The sequence below is a fragment of the Bidens hawaiensis genome, unplaced genomic scaffold, assembly GCF_021521415.1.
Source record: "Bidens hawaiensis isolate Kalapana, Puna unplaced genomic scaffold, B.hawaiensis_p1.1 tig00001685_1, whole genome shotgun sequence".
Lineage (NCBI taxonomy): Eukaryota > Viridiplantae > Streptophyta > Magnoliopsida > Asterales > Asteraceae > Bidens > Bidens hawaiensis.
In genome coordinates this window covers 2,266,657-2,285,291 of record NW_027491095.1, presented here as the reverse complement: position 1 = coordinate 2,285,291, position 18,635 = coordinate 2,266,657, and the positions used below count along the sequence as shown (strand labels likewise).

At 35.6% G+C, this 18,635-nt stretch overlaps 2 protein-coding genes and 1 pseudogene across 3 annotated transcripts; 2 read left to right on the top strand and 1 right to left on the bottom strand.

The window, feature by feature from the left end:
* Positions 1 to 320: 320 nt before the first annotated feature.
* On the top strand, positions 321 to 2,010 carry LOC143593159 (NAC domain-containing protein 54-like). The gene is made up of 3 exons (XM_077072879.1): positions 321 to 668; positions 767 to 1,090; positions 1,574 to 2,010. The coding sequence occupies exons 1-3, from the start codon at positions 552 to 554 to the stop codon at positions 1,874 to 1,876; spliced, it is 744 nt and encodes a 247-aa protein (XP_076928994.1). The 5' UTR covers positions 321 to 551; the 3' UTR covers positions 1,877 to 2,010.
* A 3,271-nt stretch (positions 2,011 to 5,281) lies between these two features.
* LOC143591433 (uncharacterized) lies at positions 5,282 to 12,398 on the top strand. Its single transcript, XM_077071636.1, has 11 exons — positions 5,282 to 5,791; positions 8,546 to 8,648; positions 8,894 to 8,907; positions 9,710 to 9,934; positions 10,262 to 10,333; positions 10,483 to 10,566; positions 10,650 to 10,688; positions 10,956 to 11,060; positions 11,126 to 11,291; positions 12,070 to 12,179; positions 12,264 to 12,398. Exons 1-11 carry the CDS (start codon positions 5,591 to 5,593, stop codon positions 12,348 to 12,350), a joined length of 1,206 nt encoding a protein of 401 aa, XP_076927751.1. The 5' UTR covers positions 5,282 to 5,590; the 3' UTR covers positions 12,351 to 12,398.
* Positions 12,399 to 13,523: 1,125 nt separating this feature from the next.
* Positions 13,524 to 18,037, bottom strand: LOC143592165 (sucrose synthase 5-like; annotated as a pseudogene). The gene is made up of 11 exons (XR_013145868.1): positions 17,807 to 18,037; positions 17,113 to 17,267; positions 16,824 to 17,016; positions 16,612 to 16,730; positions 15,922 to 16,234; positions 15,559 to 15,732; positions 15,352 to 15,468; positions 14,133 to 15,254; positions 13,915 to 14,053; positions 13,747 to 13,820; positions 13,524 to 13,539 (listed from the first exon to the last, which is right to left on the bottom strand). The product of XR_013145868.1 is annotated as a sucrose synthase 5-like (transcript).
* Positions 18,038 to 18,635: the final 598 nt, after the last annotated feature.

The following is an 18,635-nucleotide window of genomic DNA, read 5'->3' as shown; positions in this document are numbered from 1 at the left end:
AAGGTGTTCCAACCTCTTTTTAACTGGTATAAGAACAAATTTTAGTAATTAGCTGACAAATTTGAAGTCAAAAAGCAAATTAAAGAGGAAAGAACTCGAACATACGCTTATCTGTTCTTCCTAAGATTGATATGATTACCAGCTTTTCCTTTCTTTTATTATAACCTTCTGTCAGCAAATCTAAGTACTGAATTATTTTATTAATATAAATAACTTTTTTTAACGGCCGTATATATAAAAATTAAAACGGAACATCCTAACCATAGGCTAATTAATAAACTTAGTGATATCATTTACCTAAATGATAAGAACGATAATAGCATGTATGTAACATATATGATACGGCTAAAATAGAAAGAATATAACATTTTTATTCAAATTCATTTATAGGGAAATCGCTATTGCCAAACAAAGATCTGGAGTGGTACTTCTTTAGTCCAAGAGACCGTAAATACCCCAACGGATCAAGGACAAACCGAGCCACCAAAGGCGGGTATTGGAAGGCTACGGGTAAGGACAGGAATGTTAGTTCGCAATCACGGGTAGTGGGGATGAAGAAAACCCTAGTGTACTATAGAGGGAGAGCACCACATGGTGCAAGAAGCGATTGGGTTATGCATGAGTACCGCCTTGATGAGCGTGAATGCGAAAGCGAATCTGGGCTCAAGGTGAACTTTCTTCATAATAAATAACTTACTTGTGAATGACAACATGTTGAAGTTTATCATGATTAACGCGTTGTATGCTTCTTTTTGGGCTCTAAAAGTTGCAGGATGCTTATTCGCTTTGCCGTGTGTTTAAGAAGAGTTTGAATGATCCAAAGACTAAAGGCGGCACGATAAGTGGTAACTCATCAAGCATGGACCTTTATTCGGAGGGAGGAAGGGATGGTGATCAAGATATGGAGACAGGCAATGCATTAGCACTACCCATGGCTTCATCTTCATATAATATAAACCATCAACCTCCGTATGTGTCAAGTGAAACAAGTGATGGGAGATGGATGCAGTACCAAACAGAAGAAGCATATACTTTCTCAAATCCGTGTTTCATCAACTGTGGGATTAATGCTTATTATCCCCCACCCAAGGTACAATGCTTTCGATCGATCATTCACCTGAATTAATGTGCACATATGCATTTTTTATTTTTCTTCTCCTAATTTCTGAAGCAGGACGGAAGTGATGAAAATGCTAGATACGCTCTATCAAATGTTCTGATAAAACACAAAAATAGAAAATATATAAAGTTGTTAAATGGTTTACTTAGACCAAGCTGTTAGCTGGTTATAAGATTGTTTTTAGCTAAATTTGAGTTAACATTATAAATAGTCAATACCATGTTAGATTTATAAAAAAAAGAGACGATCTATGTGTTTTAGTGTGCATTTTCGTTTTACATTTATCAATTCGTTCTTGAATATATCGGTATTCTCGTTTATTCATTCTTTTTTTCTCGAAAAAATGATTATTCTACAACTTTGAGAACATTTGAGCTTAATTCATCATGATTCTACCCATGTAAAGCAAACTATGCCAATATGTTATTAACTTTTGTCATAATATAAATTCAGGTTGATATAACATTAGAATGTGCAAGTATGCAACAAAGTTTATCAATGCCGCCATTACAGATACAAGATCTCCCACAACAAGGTGCTACCAGCTATGTGGATTTGATGAACATGCCACATACAAGCGGAAGCATGCGAGAGTTTGCAACATCGAATAGTCCTCAGCAGGATATTTTGCAGGAAATCCTTTCGGTTGGTCAAGTTTCACATAATATGAACAATCAAAACACTTGGGGTGGAGGCTATTCGGGTCATCATGAAGATGATTTCTCATTTCTAGCTGATAATAGTGGAAACAATTAGATGCTAGATGTGGGCTCATTTAGGTTCGTGGGAGACTATCCGAATATTAGGTCCATCGTCGTTGATGGTGCAGGTGATGAACATCACAGAACTGATAGAATGGCTGAGAATTTGAGATGGGTTGGTATGTCTAACAAGGATCTTGAGATGGTAATATCTATCTTTTTACTATAGTTCATATAATTATATTTTTAATAATTAGAAGGAAGCGTTAGCGCTTTTATCGTAATTTTTTGGATTAGTGGGTAGTTTAAGAGTCAGCGGAGTACTTTTAGCCGTTTTTGTGAAAGCTCTTGCATTTTTGGGAATTTTGTTACCGCTACAAGCAAACTCATGCACGTTCTGATACTTTTTTTATGAAGTTCGCTGGTGTGTCAAGCAACTACGTAAGTTCGCTTGGGTGACAAGCAAACGTCATAGAGTTTTCAACAAACTTAAGCAGTCGCTTACAATTTTTCATCAAACTCAATGGAGTTTGCTTGCCAGCCAACCGAACTTGTGATTTCGTTTGTAGTTGCCGTGTAGTTAACTGCCAAGCTAAAAAATGTTTATTAACTTATCAATTTTGGTTGCATCATATATGTTTTTAACCATAAAGTTATAGCTAAAACATAACCTAATTTTCTTGAGATTAATTTACAGACTGTTTGGGACGATTACAAGACCGTTCTGGTGGATAACATACCAACTTTTAAGAGGGAAGAGCAAGAGATTCAAGGTACAATCGCTAAGCCTTAGAAGCTACGCCATACACATCTTCATTCTCATAGCTAAGAACTTTAAAAACAGTTGCAGCAGAAAGCAGCATTTACAATAATTTGGAGAACACCGAAGACACCACCACAATTCCAAACTTTCAAATTTACGAGAAAACCAAACTCAGTCACGGGTTGATTGTGTCGACCCGACAACTTTCAAAAACTTTCTTTCACCAGATCGTCCCTTCTCAAACCGTAAAGGTCCAACTGAACCCGGGAATGAATCCTGATGGCGGAACAAAGCCTAACATGCGAGTTATATACGATGAGTACGAAATATTACCGAGTTTCACACCATCTAAGATAACCATCAAGAAGACAGTGAGCCCTTTTGTCAACTTGGTTTCCCTTATGTGGATATGTTACATTTTTCTTGAGGAATCAAATAATGGTGACATGAAGTTCAAAGAAGATGATGATTCATCTTGCAACAGGAATATTCATATAGAGCATGAAGATAAAGAAGATGAAGATGAAGGGTGGAGCATATCAAATGTGGTTTTGGACTAGGTGATATGGCCATGTGTGACCTTGGCTTTGGCATTTTCTACCATCTGGGTACATCATAATTACTAGTTAAAAGGTTTATTATTATTATTTTTTAATTTGTTTACAATTGTTTGTAACCATACAAAAGTGAGTTGTTTACTTATAAAAAAACGAGAAAACTAAGGTTTCCTGAATTTAATCTGTGGTCGAATTTTTATATTTGTATTTTTCTTTTAACATTTTGTAGTAATCACATTATAAATTTATAATATAATATTATCCACAACGAATACTTGAGAAGTTACCACGTACGTAGTAACAAAATGGATATGGTATTATGTGAACAATTGAGGAGAATTTTGTATTTTCTAAGTGAATGTTTCTGTAGTATATAAATAGCAGGTCTAGTCGTCTAGATCATTTGTATAGGTTAACGTTTTAATTGAAAATACTTGTACATGTACCGATTTTTAAATTCAATTAATCATTTAATGATTATGATGATCGATGATTACTGTTTGTATTCTTTCCACCGATACGATCTTGTTTATTCTTGAGTGATCAATCGTAATCCAACATTTAGAAATCTTATAGTACTTTTAATCAACTGAGCTAGAATAGAGTGCTTGCATGTTTCATGGCTTGTTGGATCCTCTCTCTCTGCATCCGGCTCAAATAAGGTTGACCAGTAGGGGTCAAGGAAACTGTCTCGTCATAATAGTCAAATCCGTATTGAACTAGAGGTGGGAGTTGTGTTATACTTTGTGGGCCTGTGAATTGCACTTTTTCCAATATAGTTGACCAATAGAGCTTTTGGTTAAAAGCATGCACAAACATTCATCAATAGGAATCAATGTCAAACTTTACAAAATTGAACCGGAAAGTCAAATCATGCTAGGAGTTCTTTTTTCTTTTTAACGACCAACAAACATAGAATGTCTAGTTATTCTGTACGGGATGACCAAATGTCTAAACTCCACCACCACTTAGCTAGCTCAACCCAGCCGTACGGAGTCCTTAAGCGTCTCTAAGTTATCTCCAGTTCTGGGCAAAAGCCACCCGCCCGAAGGCCAACTGATGGTAAAACCCGGATGCCCTCATGATCGAACTGGAAATCACAAAGATTCCAGTCTTCCTTCATTGAGCCACTCATGTCAAATGTCTAAACTCCACCACCACCTAGCTAGCTCAACCCAGCCGTATGGAGCCCTTAAGCGCCTCTAAGTTATCTCCAGTTCTGGGCAAAAGCCACCCGCCCGAAGGCCAACTGATGGTAAAACCCGGATGCCCTCATGATCGAACTGGAAATCACAAAGATTCCAGTCTTCCTTCATTGAGCCACTCATGTCCCCCCCCCCCCCCCAACAAAGTGTTATAAGTGGGAATTGAACTTGGGTCCCCGTTGAAAAACCCAAACTTCCTACCACTATACCAATTTGAAAAGGATGCTAGGCATATGGATTGTATCATTCTACACATAGATACCGGTTATATGTCAATAGAGATGCCCAAAGTGATAGAGTTCGTTTTATAGGTCATATGATTTGATATGTGCATAGTATCCAGAAAACAGGAGCTAGATGGTGTATCATAATAATGCTACCAACTGATTCATAATATATACATTACAGGCTTAACGAATGTGAAGACATAAATCAAAGATTTTGTGATCTTTTCATAACAATTGTTAAGAAAATTGTTTTGGTTATTATAAGTTTTGAACTCATAACCTATTCATGACAATTGTTAAGAAAAAAAATTGTTTATTAAAATTTTGAATTCATAACCTATTTAGTGACAACCAAGCCTACCACCACACCAATACATTAATTTGAGCTCACTTAACCCATTATAATATATATCTATATATAATGTTTGTTTAATTTAAACTTTAAGACTTTAATTAAATGTTAGCCTAAAGCCCTAACTTGTTTTTGCTGTTTACTGTTTGATTTAGAGCCTGTTCAAGATAATGCTTAACTTTATTCATAATAATTTTAAAAAATCTTGCATATGATTATATATTGCCTAATAAGTCGGCGCAAATACATTACATTTCTTTATTTTGGAGTGGTTGGATGCATGGATATTTGTTTTAAAGAACGTGAAAGAGAATATGAGATGTAAAATTTAAAAAACAAACAAGGGTTCAAAATATAAAGACAAAGCCTGAATATCCACACAGAATATATATATATATATATATATACTTATTTATTTATATAAAATTGTAAAAATTGACAGATCAGGAGTAAGTTATACACTAACTCTATAAGTCACCCACTTCACTTTGCCTTTGCCTTTGGCTGATGCAAAAAATATACTTATTATATATGCACATTCACAAAATGCCAATCTCTGCACGAAATAATTAACCCTTTTATAAGTTTGATTGAGCATTTCAATAATTCTGAAGTCTTCAACATTCTTTATTTCTCTATTTGTACCCGAGCTTCTTACATACAAAATGTTAATGTGTATGAAGGTTCTTTTATCCGCACTGGGCGGTCTTTTGCTTCTCGTTGGCGGAGGGATTGTAGAGGGTGCTGCCGTCGCAGTCGGTAACATGTCGAAGTTAGAAGATGCTGCTTACTTTCATTTGTATTATGGCAGTACCTTCAAGGTCATCAAAAACGACCTCGATGGCAAGAGCTATCTTCTCATCCAGGTACCTATCAGTACCGTTGATCGCCATTTAATCATTTGTTAAATTAAAAGATTGAACTTGAATTGTTTTAAATCATATATAAGGTGCACAAACTGTTAAAACCTTGATTTACATCTGAATAATAATAGTAGAAAATCGCTACTAATTACAAAAAGACCATTGTTTGGATCCTAGGAATATCGAATAAAGTCCAAAAGAAATTGTAGTAAACAGCCTTAAAAAAGATCGGAAACTATTTAGCACTAAAGCACACATCAGTGTAACAAAAATAATCTAAACAACGTGTTGAGACATGCACTTTTATGATCATCTCAATTGAATCTTTTAAAACATTATTTAATTGTTTTCTTAACGACATACCCACACACACTCTTAGGTGCAGTTTGTTTTTTAAGAGGTAAACTTTCGGCAATATGCGGACCATATCTGCAGACATCCGTAGAAGAAGAGATGGACCAAACCTCTGCAGTTTACAAGAAGAAGTATGTTTGTTTAACGTTTGCAGATTGGTAATATAAACTAGTGGTGGTGTACGAACTGTGGTAGTGGGTGGTGGTGGTGCTGGATGGTGATAGTGGTAGTGGTAGTGGTGGGTGGTGGACGGTGGGTGGTGGCAAACGGTGGTGGTGGACGGTGGGTGGTGGACGATGGTGGTGGTGGGCGGTGGGTGGGTGGTGGTGGTGAACATTGTGTGTTGGTACGTAGGGTGTAGTGTTTTAACCCTCTGTAGACCTTAGAAGATCGCAGAAGTGGATGAGTCAAGTATGCATCAAGAAGAGCTTGTGCAGACGTTTTTAATGATATCTCTTCAGAAAACAAATAGTCTGTAGATAGCAATGTCTGCGCGTAGTTTGCGCGGCGCAGTCAAAAGATGTCGCGAAGACCTTTTTAACAAAAAAACAAACAACACCTAAAATTACTTCTAAAACTATATCAATACTTGTCCACAATGGGACTAGTGCCCATGACTTATATCTGCGTGTTAAGACATGCACTTTGTTATATTCCTTGTCCATTAACTTCACCACATGATCTAAAGCTTCCATTGCTTGCTTATATGTATACGCAACGTCCTTAGACCTCTGCTACGCCTCCTTTGCAGCCGTAATTCCGCCTTATTCATCGTCACCGATGCTATCTTCGTCGCAGGTAGCCGCGTTAGGGTTTCAGCTACTGTTTTCCACCCGATTCAGATTTAAAACAAGTAAATTAGGGTTCAGGCTCGACACACAAGGCGACGGATTGAAAGACGACATGATTGTTCCGGTGAACAAGGAGTAAACACAACTATGGTGGGAGGATGATGAACATTTGTAGCAGAAGACGTCTTTTGGCGGCAGGCGTTCATAGACGCGAGACAAGTTGGGCAGATACATTGAGGGTGGAACGAAGGACGCAACAACTGCAGAGTCATCGAAGTTGTTGGGAGACGGACAGTGTGGTGGAACTTCTGTTCTTCGATGTCGCACCAATTGCATAAGGTGACTAAGGTATGGTGATTGGCCATTGGTGGTGTTAGTTGGGTGGTGGTGGTGGTGGTAATGGAGGTTGTTGAGGTTTTATGTCGTAGAAAAAAGATGGTATGAGACCCACAACATGTAAAAAATGCCACATTGTCAAGACAACTAATGGAGTTAGGATCAATTAAGTTTGGGAGTGCCAGAAAATATGGTAAAAGTTAGAAGTGGTAAGTAACAAATCAAAAGTTTAGAATGTTATCTGTCCGCGGATGAAAGTTTGAAATATCAAAAATAAATCTCCCTAAGATCAAAAGACCATACTACCCTTACAATTTCACAATTTAATTTATGCATTTTTGATTGTACAATGAGATCATTCAATAAGAAATTTTTAGAAACTTTTAGAAAGGAGAGAAGATGAGTTTGAATAAAGATATATGATTTGAAGGAGATAGGGCGAGTAAAATTTCAACAAGAATGTACTAAAAATATTCATGTGAGAAGAGAGGGAGGAGAGAGAAGAGAGAGAAGTTGTGGGTATAGGCTAATTGGATATGTAACCAAAGAATCACGTGTATTGGTAATGGTCTGAAGTTTAAACAATCATATTTATATCTCTTAAAATTTAAGATGTCATTGAATTTGTATTATATATAGTATTGATAAAGAAAAAAACAATTGGAAAGTAAACTATATGTGGATATTTACAAGAAAGAGTGTGCGAACACAAATCCCCCCACAAGAAAACGTTGAGTTGTGCCTGCAATTGTTGTACTGCTATTTTTGTTTTGCTTTAAATTAAAGTAAGCGAATTTCTTTTTTCACGAATTGATTCATGAAATCACATTCCAATATCTCGGAATCATCAATACATACCCAATTAATCATCGATTCACCGGAAAAAACAGTTTTGGATCGTTAATCGATCAATTTTTTACTTTTTTCACGAAACCTTTTATGAGCGTTTTAGTTTTGCCTGAGCGTTATAGTTTTCCAGCTGAGCGTTTTAGTATTTTTGCCTTTGAACGTCTCGCGTACCTATCGTACGTTAAGGCATTATTGTACAGTATCTCGACCCTACTTTCTTAGTTTTGCAAGTACGTTTCATATTTTTCTTTATGAATGAAAAATTAGAAAAAATATATGGGTTTGTCTTTTTTCATTTTCTGAATGCTTTCGTAGAATTCCAATCTCGAATCCAGCTACCATCCATTCGTGATTGGAATATTTTATATTAAGCGTAAATGAAAATGTTGGATTCTGATAATATAATTAATTTGTTATGATGGTGCAGAATAACTCAAAGATGGCACCAAAGACCAGATATTGCACCCCAAGAATCAAATCATTTGTCATCCCAATATCGAACTTCTCGATCGATGTTAGTTATTTTCCAGGTTCATTTTATATTATCTCTTCATGCTTTATTTATTAATTTTGAAACTGAATTAGTTATATATATATACGATCATTGTGTATGAATTATATCACACATACCAAAATAATAAATCATATGGCATGATTAATTTGTTTACTGCGAATACTAAAAGATAACATTTAGATTAATGATTTAATGTTTATTACATATATATAAGATATCCCATGAATATTCATATCTATGTTTTCTTTTGGATTCATGCAGTGTCTTTCTTCGAGGTGAGGTTATGTGTTTGTTTGTAAGTCTTATCAATCTCCATATACAAATAGAATCGGTTACTGATCGATTTGATGCATATGACAGTCGCTATTAGCATTTCAAACTTAGAAGCAATGCCCATGAAAACAGAAGAAAGCCTGTAGACTTTTTCATTTTGGTCACTTTTAACATATTGCTATTGACTTCTAATTTACTAAAACATTAATCCAATAATACACCTGACTAGATATTAGACAATTGGGGGCCATCCTTGCGCCACAACATTACAAATAATTAGAAATAAGGAAAATTGATTTTAAATAATCTCAATTATGGTTTATTGGCAAAGTCTTAACTTAACACTTGGCTAGTGGCGGACTCAACTAAATGTGTATTTATTTGCAGGTTACTGGAAAAATGTTTTGGCCGAAAACTCACATTTTTCGTTGAAAAATTCAACCCTGAACACCACCAACCAAATACCACCAGCACACGAGCACCACCAATTGACTCCGACAGTGGTTTAAGGGTTCCGGCGACCTTAATAACTTGAACTTTTACTAGAAAAATGTTCATAAAGGTCTAATCTAAGGTTACAAAGAGGATTGGGTCGAAAAGATTGAGTTTTCCGGCCAAAAATATTGTTTTTCCGGCGACCTGTAACTAATGGCGTTAGGTTTTGTTAGCTGTAGACCGTTGACGTTCATCTTTAGTTGAGATTGCCACCCGTCAAGTGTTAATTTGAGACTGTTATTTGTCAATAAGCATAGTTGAGATTGTTTAAAACCAATTTTAACTATTGAATTGCCAAAACATGAACAGCTTCTAGGACTCATGCCAACCATGAAAGGCATTACATCAGAAAAGGTAGCGTCTCCATGTCTACTTAAACTATACAATGAGGGAGAACTTCAAATGCTTAACAACAGTGAACCACAACATTTTTCTGAGTATGCTGCACATTTCATCGGCAACAACGATTATCAAAATACTGAATCGTGCAATTACATTACTTTTGTTCCCACGGACGAGCAAGCTCCTCTCCAAGTACTTCCCTACTATATCTTTCAGAAGGCATTTGATATTGCGTTTTGAAAGTGATTATACGATTAATTTGATAATATTTGCACATAATCAGGTTTCAATGTGAAACTATAGTGTATCCCATTTTGATTAATTTATTAATCACTTTTGAACTTGCCCAAACTAATACTAATTTTGATCATTTTGAGTGTTACAATCACATTACTTGTAGATCCTTAAATAATCTTTATTATATAATCACTTTCAAAACCCAATTCCATAAATATTTTCCACTTTAGATTCTGGGTCCGAAATTTAACATATCATGATTGTTGATCGTTGAGTTGTTAGAGGGCGGAGTGGATCAAGTACCTGGGAATTTTCGCAAACGAGGAAGTGCGAGCAAATGAAATTTACGATGCGGTAAGTGTAGCATGGTTTGATTTTCTTTATGTTAGTTACCTCAAATATATAACCACTGGCTGAAAAGATTCACACAAATGCCATTGATTATGAGGAGCGTGCGAGTTACATTTCACACATGAGTGTTGATGATTTTGGTAATTATGCAGGTGAAAGGCAATTACATGTGCTTGGCTAATTCTGCAGCAGGCAAAAACCTCAAACCAGTAGTGGCCTGGATGGAGTTTTATGATGTATGTATGCCTAAAAACTTTTTATATGAATGTTTAAAAAAGATAAAGCTTATATCTACATCTGCATCTTTCTCTTGGTGCAGGAAGTTTGGACTTTCACAGATGAAGCATACAAGCTAAAGGTATGCTATTGCAAATTAAATATCAGAAGAACAAGTTTATAATTTGATTAGTAGCAACTAAGAGGACACTCATGTAACTAGAAAATGCATTTGTTTGATGAAGCTGCAAATTATAATATGCTAGAAATGTAGATGAACTCCATTTATTTGTCCTGTTCCTTGTCTTTCCAAAATTTTATTAATATTTAGGAAACAAATATTATCAGAATAGAAATACTTTTAGCAGGTGAAACTAATAAAACCAACATTTTGGTACTTGTACAACAGTATATAGAAGATGCAGGTGGAGAGAACTTGGATGACTCCATAAACAAAATGACCTACAATACATCATCTATTGAAGACTTGGAACAACTTCAAGCCATTTTATGTGTAAGTGCCACTCATTTTTATTCAAATTCATCCTCAAACTTATACTCAGACTCCTTGTTATTTAGACTGTCGATGTAGTGATTGATGGAACAGTAACTTCAGACCCGTTTGGCTACAACGCAACCTTGTTTCTGCAACACCTCAACATAGAAGATAAATCTTGTTTTGGTTTTCTTTCATTTCCAAGTGTGTGGAGACACGATAAACGCCTTTCAACTGATCTGGCTCTTGGTATGTTCTACTGGAGCTTATTTAATTGCTGGCTGATTAAGAATTCTGTCTATTATAACTAGCTATAAGTTAATTAAACAAAACGATTGATCCTATAATTAAACAATCAACGTGGGTGTTTCAGCTTCCTTATGAACTAACCAGCTTAAGCTTATACATACAATTATAAGAAGAAAAACATGATGAGTTTCTTGAAATCATGCTACGGTTAAACTTGTAATTTTGAACCACAAAATATTTCCTCCCAAAATACGCATATAAAACCATCAGTAACGCAAGCCTGTTGAACCTCACGGACCCTCACAAATGATTCGGTGGAAGAGAGAAGATAGGTGAGGCAGAATTGGCGAGCGGTCATGGACCGTTTGTGAAGAGAGAGTGTGGGTTTTGTGAGGTCCCTAGGCCAATTGACGGAAAGTTGTGACGTGGCCTCATCTATAAAGGCATCACGTTGCTTATGCACTAAGAATAAAGCACAAGTACTTACATGTTTTTCAAAAACGCACTAAACAAGTTTTTAAACAAGCACTACCGATCCACTCCAATTAGAGTACACAATGTGGAATCGGAACAGGATCAAAATTTGACTTGAACGGAATCCAGATAGAGAGAGGGAATGGATGGGAACACCGTCCCACTCCATCGCCGGCCAAATTTTGCACCGTCCCAACTTCAAACCGTGTACCCTTAGAGGACATTCCCATTCTGACCGTTACAAGAATAATCACTTAGTGAACTCTGCAAATTGGATTAATATTCTCATCATTTTGTTTTCTAGATTGGTTTGATGGAGCAGTGTCCCAACCACAACTAGTACTCGCGGACCTAATAGAAATTCTCTTTCCGTCAGGGAATTATACAACTACTTACTTTAGAAACCTCCTAAAGGTACTTTAAATTCATTCTTACAGAATGATATGGTTTTGTATTTGAACTGATAGACAGTATTTCCTTATGCATACTAAAATGCAGGGAGAACTACCTGTAAGCCTTGGTCCTGAAAACTGCACTCGTGATACTTTCACCGCAATGGAGCCAACTATAATAACATGCGTATAGAATACAGTTTTTCATTTAAATGATTTATAATTATATATAAGTATTTGTTACCTTATTGCTTATTTTTATAACAATTGAGCGAACGTACTTGAATGTAGTAATTTATTTCAACACACAAAATACGAAGGGCAAATTTGTACCTTTTAAATTTATCTATGTAATATATATATATGTCACAGAGAATTGTTGATTTTTCATGTGTGTGTGCGTGCGCGCATCACATACTAGAATGGTGCCCACGTAATATGGCGAGTAATCAACATTTAGGCTTGTGAAGAGTTTCTGAACTAACTTTTTCTTCATAAGTTCTCTAAGTGTAGCTACTTTAGATGAGATCCCGATAAGTCCTGAGGCATATTCATCAATGGTTTGCTTTTTTTCATCTTCAAACCGTTAGATTCACTTATTAGGGTTTTGCTCCTAGCTTCCTTCACACATTTTGTGCCTATATTTCTCGAATTTATGGTATCCCACATCTATTTTACCAATTTTAAATTACCGATATGAAGCGTCTTATCCTAAGGAGTTGACCGAAATAGCAGCGCCTTCGCACTTATTATATCTCAAACTCCATGAATACCAATTAAAGTTAACCTTCATATGCATGTTCCAGATCGTGTAATAATTGGTTGCAGTCAGAAATATTGGACACTAAAACAACCCAGGGATTGTCTCCTTACCTGTTCAATTTGTGTTCCCCATCTTGTTTCTTCGCCTGTAGAAATTCGAATAGGACTGATGTAGCTTGTTCAATTCTTTCTAGTCTACATGGTTAGCTCATGAGTAGAACCATCCCCCCCACCCACCCACCCCACCCCACCCCAACATACACACACAAATTGGCGGTTTTAACTTATAATATTGTTCGCGATTTGAGATAACTCAATCTAAGTTGGGATTAAGAATGCAAATTTTAGAGATTATAACACAACATAGACAATGAATGTGAATTTCTTTAATTCTGTTCTTCTAATACATGTTAGCTTAATAGCTTTCACTCAAATACAGTTCATAGGCATTTTTCATTATAATAATGTTATTTTCTTTAGTTATGTATTTCATGTACACAAATTGCTTTTTTGTTATGAATTCACGTAGTCTTGGATGATGATCAGAGGTTATGTAGTCACATCTTGAACTGAGGTCTGAGGTGCATTACCATCGATCAATCCTTTAAGCTCCAAACAGCCTGAAATAAAGCAAGAGTTACACTTTTAGAACTTTAGTGTGTCATTTCAAAACTTTTTCATTAAAAAATCGATTTCTGATTTACGTTTGCAACATGGATTGTGTGCGTCTATTAGAAAAAAGAAAAGAAAAACGATTTCATTAGTATACAAAATTTTAAGAAAAAGGTATATGGCTACTTGTTAAAAAAAATGTTTAGATGACTTGCCTTTGTAAAGGCTGTGTTCCCTTTGGCATTGGTGCAGGATTAACTTCATCACTAGCAATGGGCACAGTCCTAATCTGTGACATTCATATTATTAAAAAGAGACTTATAAACTTTCTTTCAATGATTAAATCGGTGTTACTTAATGAAAATAAATCAAATGATATATACCAAGTTCTTGTAATGTAGATTGTAAAATAGTTCAATATATCTTTGTTTGGCTTCTTTCTGCTCCTTGTTTAACTGCTTCCAAAATGCGTAAATGTTTCCCATATTCAACACTTTATTTGCATAAATCTTCCATGTGTAGCTGAAAAATCAGAAACAAATCCTAACTAACAATATTTAATTTCGGCTAGTATATGCGTCAACGCTCAATATTTGATTACCATTCGTATATACGCTTCAAACCGCCTTCTGAAATTTTGTTCCAGTATCCAGGATCTTCTTTGCATTTCTGGAAGAAATCAGCAATCTTGTTGCTGGACTCATCCCCATAATTAGGATCAATCTGGAATCCAGAAACACCGTCAACAATGATCTCAGCTGGACCACCTTGATTGGTTGCAAAAGTTGGTAACCCACAGTTCATTGCCTCAATAACCGTGAGCCCGAATGCTTCATATAAAGCCGGTTGCACAAATGCCCCCTTTGTATCAGCAACGCAACGGTAAAGCTCGCTGTTTCTGTTTTTATCAGTTTGGGCTGCTATCCATCTTGTTTGACCTTTGAGTTGGTATTTCTCAATCAACATATGCATTTTCTTTATTTCTGCCTTCTCTTCTCTATCTTTCGATTTTGAAGGATCAAAGAAACCCGCCACCACAACAAGATTAACCAAGCTCCTTAGCCTTGTGTTCTCTCCAAACCATTCGGTCAGTCCCGTGATGTTCTTCACCATGTCAAGCCTTGCCATTGAAAAGATGATTGGTTTATTCTTGTCTTCTAAATATCCACCGTCAAATTGCATAGATGTCAACAAGTTAATCAAACACGCGTAACACAAATAGAATGATATAATTAACAATATTTATCGATCTCACATGTGTTCGTTGTTTTCTACTTGACTAAAGAGTAATTCCTCTATAGCTGGTTGAAAAGTAGTGAATCTTTTCGGTGTTTCAGTGTAAGGAAAATAAACTGTCTGATCGGCTCCTGGAGAAGCAATGTTGAATTCTGGATCAAATACATTGATGCCTGAGACAACTCTATATAAGCCTGGAAGTGTAAATGCAGCATGGCTTTCATACCGTCCAGGTCTATCTTTACTGAAAACAAAGCATCAAAGTTGTTAAGTTAAAACTGACAACAAGAAATGTGGTTATGCTAGCTTGAATATCAAACCTTCCAGCAATTTCTTGGAAAGTACTGGTGATGATGAAATCTGCTGAATTCATTGCAATCATATCAGCTGTGAATTGACATTAAAAGTGATATTTTGGGTCCGACTGCTTCCATTTCATGTCTGAATCTTCGTATTTAGTCTTCTCTAAAGCGTGTGCAATTGTTCCCTGTAAATTTGCGAAAAGGTATCCATCAGTTAGATCATTTATGTAAAGAAAATTTATATTGTTTCCTGTTAACATCATGAAGATGATCATCGCATACCAATGTGGTTCCAAGTTTGTTAGCCATGAGAGATGCCACCATATTTCCATCAGTATAGTTTCCAATGATAAGATCGGGTTTCCCTTCCATCATTTCAACGATTTTTGCACTTGCATCCTAATAGTTTCAGTTTCAGTAATTAATATCCCATAAAAGATAGATCTATGAGCACAAACACGAACACAAAGCGAGTTTAAAGAAGCATGCCTGAGTAAAATTTTCAAGGTATGGGTAGATATCAAACCGAGACACCCATTTACGAAGAATGCCTTTTTCGGTCCTAAATGGGACTCTTACAATGTGTGAATGTTTTGTGTTGAGAACTGGTTCCAACTCTTGGTTACACTTGGTCTCTTTGGCATCAGGAAGAAGTCTAGTCACCTAATTGTTTAAATCATAAAATGCAAGCAGTGAGTAGAATATCAAATATGTTTCGATTAAAAATTGAAGACACATTGGGATTTAATAACCCAAACTACAACTTATTGACCTATTCGTATGTGAACAGATTACAGTCTGGATTATCAAAATAGAATTTGCCAAAAATGAGAAAACAAATCTTTTACTCACCACAAGAATCTGAGGCTTGAAGCTGAGTCCTTGCAGCTTAATCCTACGGAGCAATTCCTCTTCCATAGCCACAACTTGATACAAAACATAAACTACCTGGCCTCCAGTATCAGGCAAGCCAAGAACATTCGATTGGCCAAAATAACCATGGATCGAGAATAAAACAACATTGAATATGCTTGGAACCCTGCTAAAAAAAGCCTCCAGATTTGTGGGGTCGGGTGCTTGTAGAACCTCCAATAGAAACCGAAGGGTCTCAAGCACCCTTTCTGCGGTATCTCCCCATCCCTTCTCAAACCCCCATTCTTTAAATCTGTATATATAGATCATATGTCTTAGTTTTTGGTAGTATAAATTAAATTGGATTACTAGGTGGTTTAGGATTCAGGTATAAGTATTTCTAGGCATTCTTTTCGAAATTCATGTACTTTTTCGATGCCCCTGCAAGCGAACTCGGCAAGTTCTTTGGGGTAGCAAGCAAACTCCATAGAGTTTGGTGAAAAAGCGTAAGTAATTGATTTTGGAGAAAACATCTAAAAGCATTGATATGGTGTGTCTTTCGGTAATGAAGAAATGGAGGTGTGAGCTACTATTAGAGCCGCTTTAAAGAAAACATCAAGGACAAACATCTAAAAGCACTTTATAGAATCCTAAACCACCCACTTATCCAAAAGAAAAATCAAACGTTACCTAAGCTCAAAGCTTTGATATGGTGTGTCTTTCGGTAATGAAGAAACGGAGGTGTGAGCTACTATTAGAGCCGCTTGAAGTTTTGAAATTGTGTTTAGAGTGTCATTTATCATAAGTTTCTGCACACATGATTTTTAAATTTACAAAATGAAGTAAAAATCTGTTATTTTCTGTAAAATGTTATAGAATGAAACTCGTTTCATAATTCATACTTCTCCTTGATGATTTAACGAGAGCAGGTAATCGACAAGCAGCTGTTGGCTGTCAGACTGAGAATAAAGCTTAGAAGTAATAAACTTTGATGTGTAGTTAATTCCATTTCCAATGGAAGAAGATGAGCTCATGGTAGGCAAGTTGAAGTCCATTGCTCCAAAGTCTATCTCCGAAGCATTTTCGTCATTAGCCCTGAAAGATTGGAACATTGATAGCATTTAATTATATCAATATCAGTTTTCAACCACAGATTTGGGAAACCATGACTTCAAAATGTTGCATACATACCATGTCCCGTCGACGATCATTTCCTTGAACTTCAAGTAATCTTTGGCGGTGATCCCCTCAACCGATAGATCATTAGAGTTGACTTTAACAAACTCCCAGAATCCCGGGTTTGGCCTTACAGCAAAGGCTATAGAAGGAGGAACCACTGCTGCTTCCTGTGAGATAAACCATCTCTTCTTTTAGAAAGTCCGGTACAAATTTATATGGCAATGTAGGTTGAGGTTTATAACATAATACTAAATAATTGTAAGAACAAAGAACCTAAGTTAATTGATGTTTTGATCAATGGTTCATATTTTTAATTTTGTTGTTTTACATAAGAATTAATGCCTATGAAAACATCCTAATAATTTCTTCATATATTTTTCATTATTTAACCGTCACATACACATTATGTAGGTAATGTGTAGATCATATTAACTACACATGTACATAAAAGAAATTTGCTTGTAATATTTTAATTTAAGAAAGATTAGCGCACGAACATTAGATTTCAATCATTTTATTTTATTTTAAAAAATGTTAAGATTGAAAGAGTAATGATTAATTTTATTACATGCGTTCTCGTAATATTTAATGTATTGCATAGATCGCTCCCCGGCCTACATGTGTGTAAGAACAGATTGATGATGGTTAGCTTTTTCTAACCATCATCTTTTGATATTATGTTAGCCGTTAAAAAAAAGTTATAGACCTGGGTTGTGCACAAGATGAAACCAAGTAGGCCTTGAGCCTTTTCATATTTGTCCTTGATGACGGTCTCCATTTCTTGCATCAAATGGTGGAGTTTCATCATCCGCTTTCCCTTTTCTACATATTTTTTAAAGCAATTTTTCATATGATAGCGGCTCTGCCTCAAAGCTTCCGGCATGGCTTCTACTACTGATTCAGACTGTTTCAAAATCGAACTTGGAGAAGCCGCCATGATATTATGAATTTTTTAGATGCTAAAGAATCTGAGCACACAAATCACGAGGCAAACAAATGTTTGATTTTATTTTAAGGAAGTTTGTGCGATTTATAGGCAAAGTTAATTGTTAGATTGATTGATATTGAAAAGATTGCTTTGCTTCTAGTTTTCAGAAATGTAAGATGAGAGTTTAACGAAAAGTGGATTTATTTTATAAAAGAAAGGAATTTTGTTTGTGGAAGACAAGTTTGATTCTTAATTTCCTAGGGAGGACATAACCTGCTCTTATTATTGAATCTTGTTTTCTACATTTCTTTGAAACGACCAACATAACGTTGTCAAGTGATTTTGTCATAACCCATCCCATACTATGGGGTAGTTAATTGAATAATAAACAGATATGAGATTCTAATTACGGCCTTTAATTAAGGAGAAAATTACTAAAATTTTCTCTTTAAAATTTGACATAATTAAAATTTTGTATATTTGTTTTTAACAAATATCATTTAATCAAATAAACATTAATAAACAAAAGAAAAAGCATATTCTTATTGTATATTTGTTATTTTAAGATGACCATAATTTTTAATTCGTGTTTTTTTTTTACATAAAT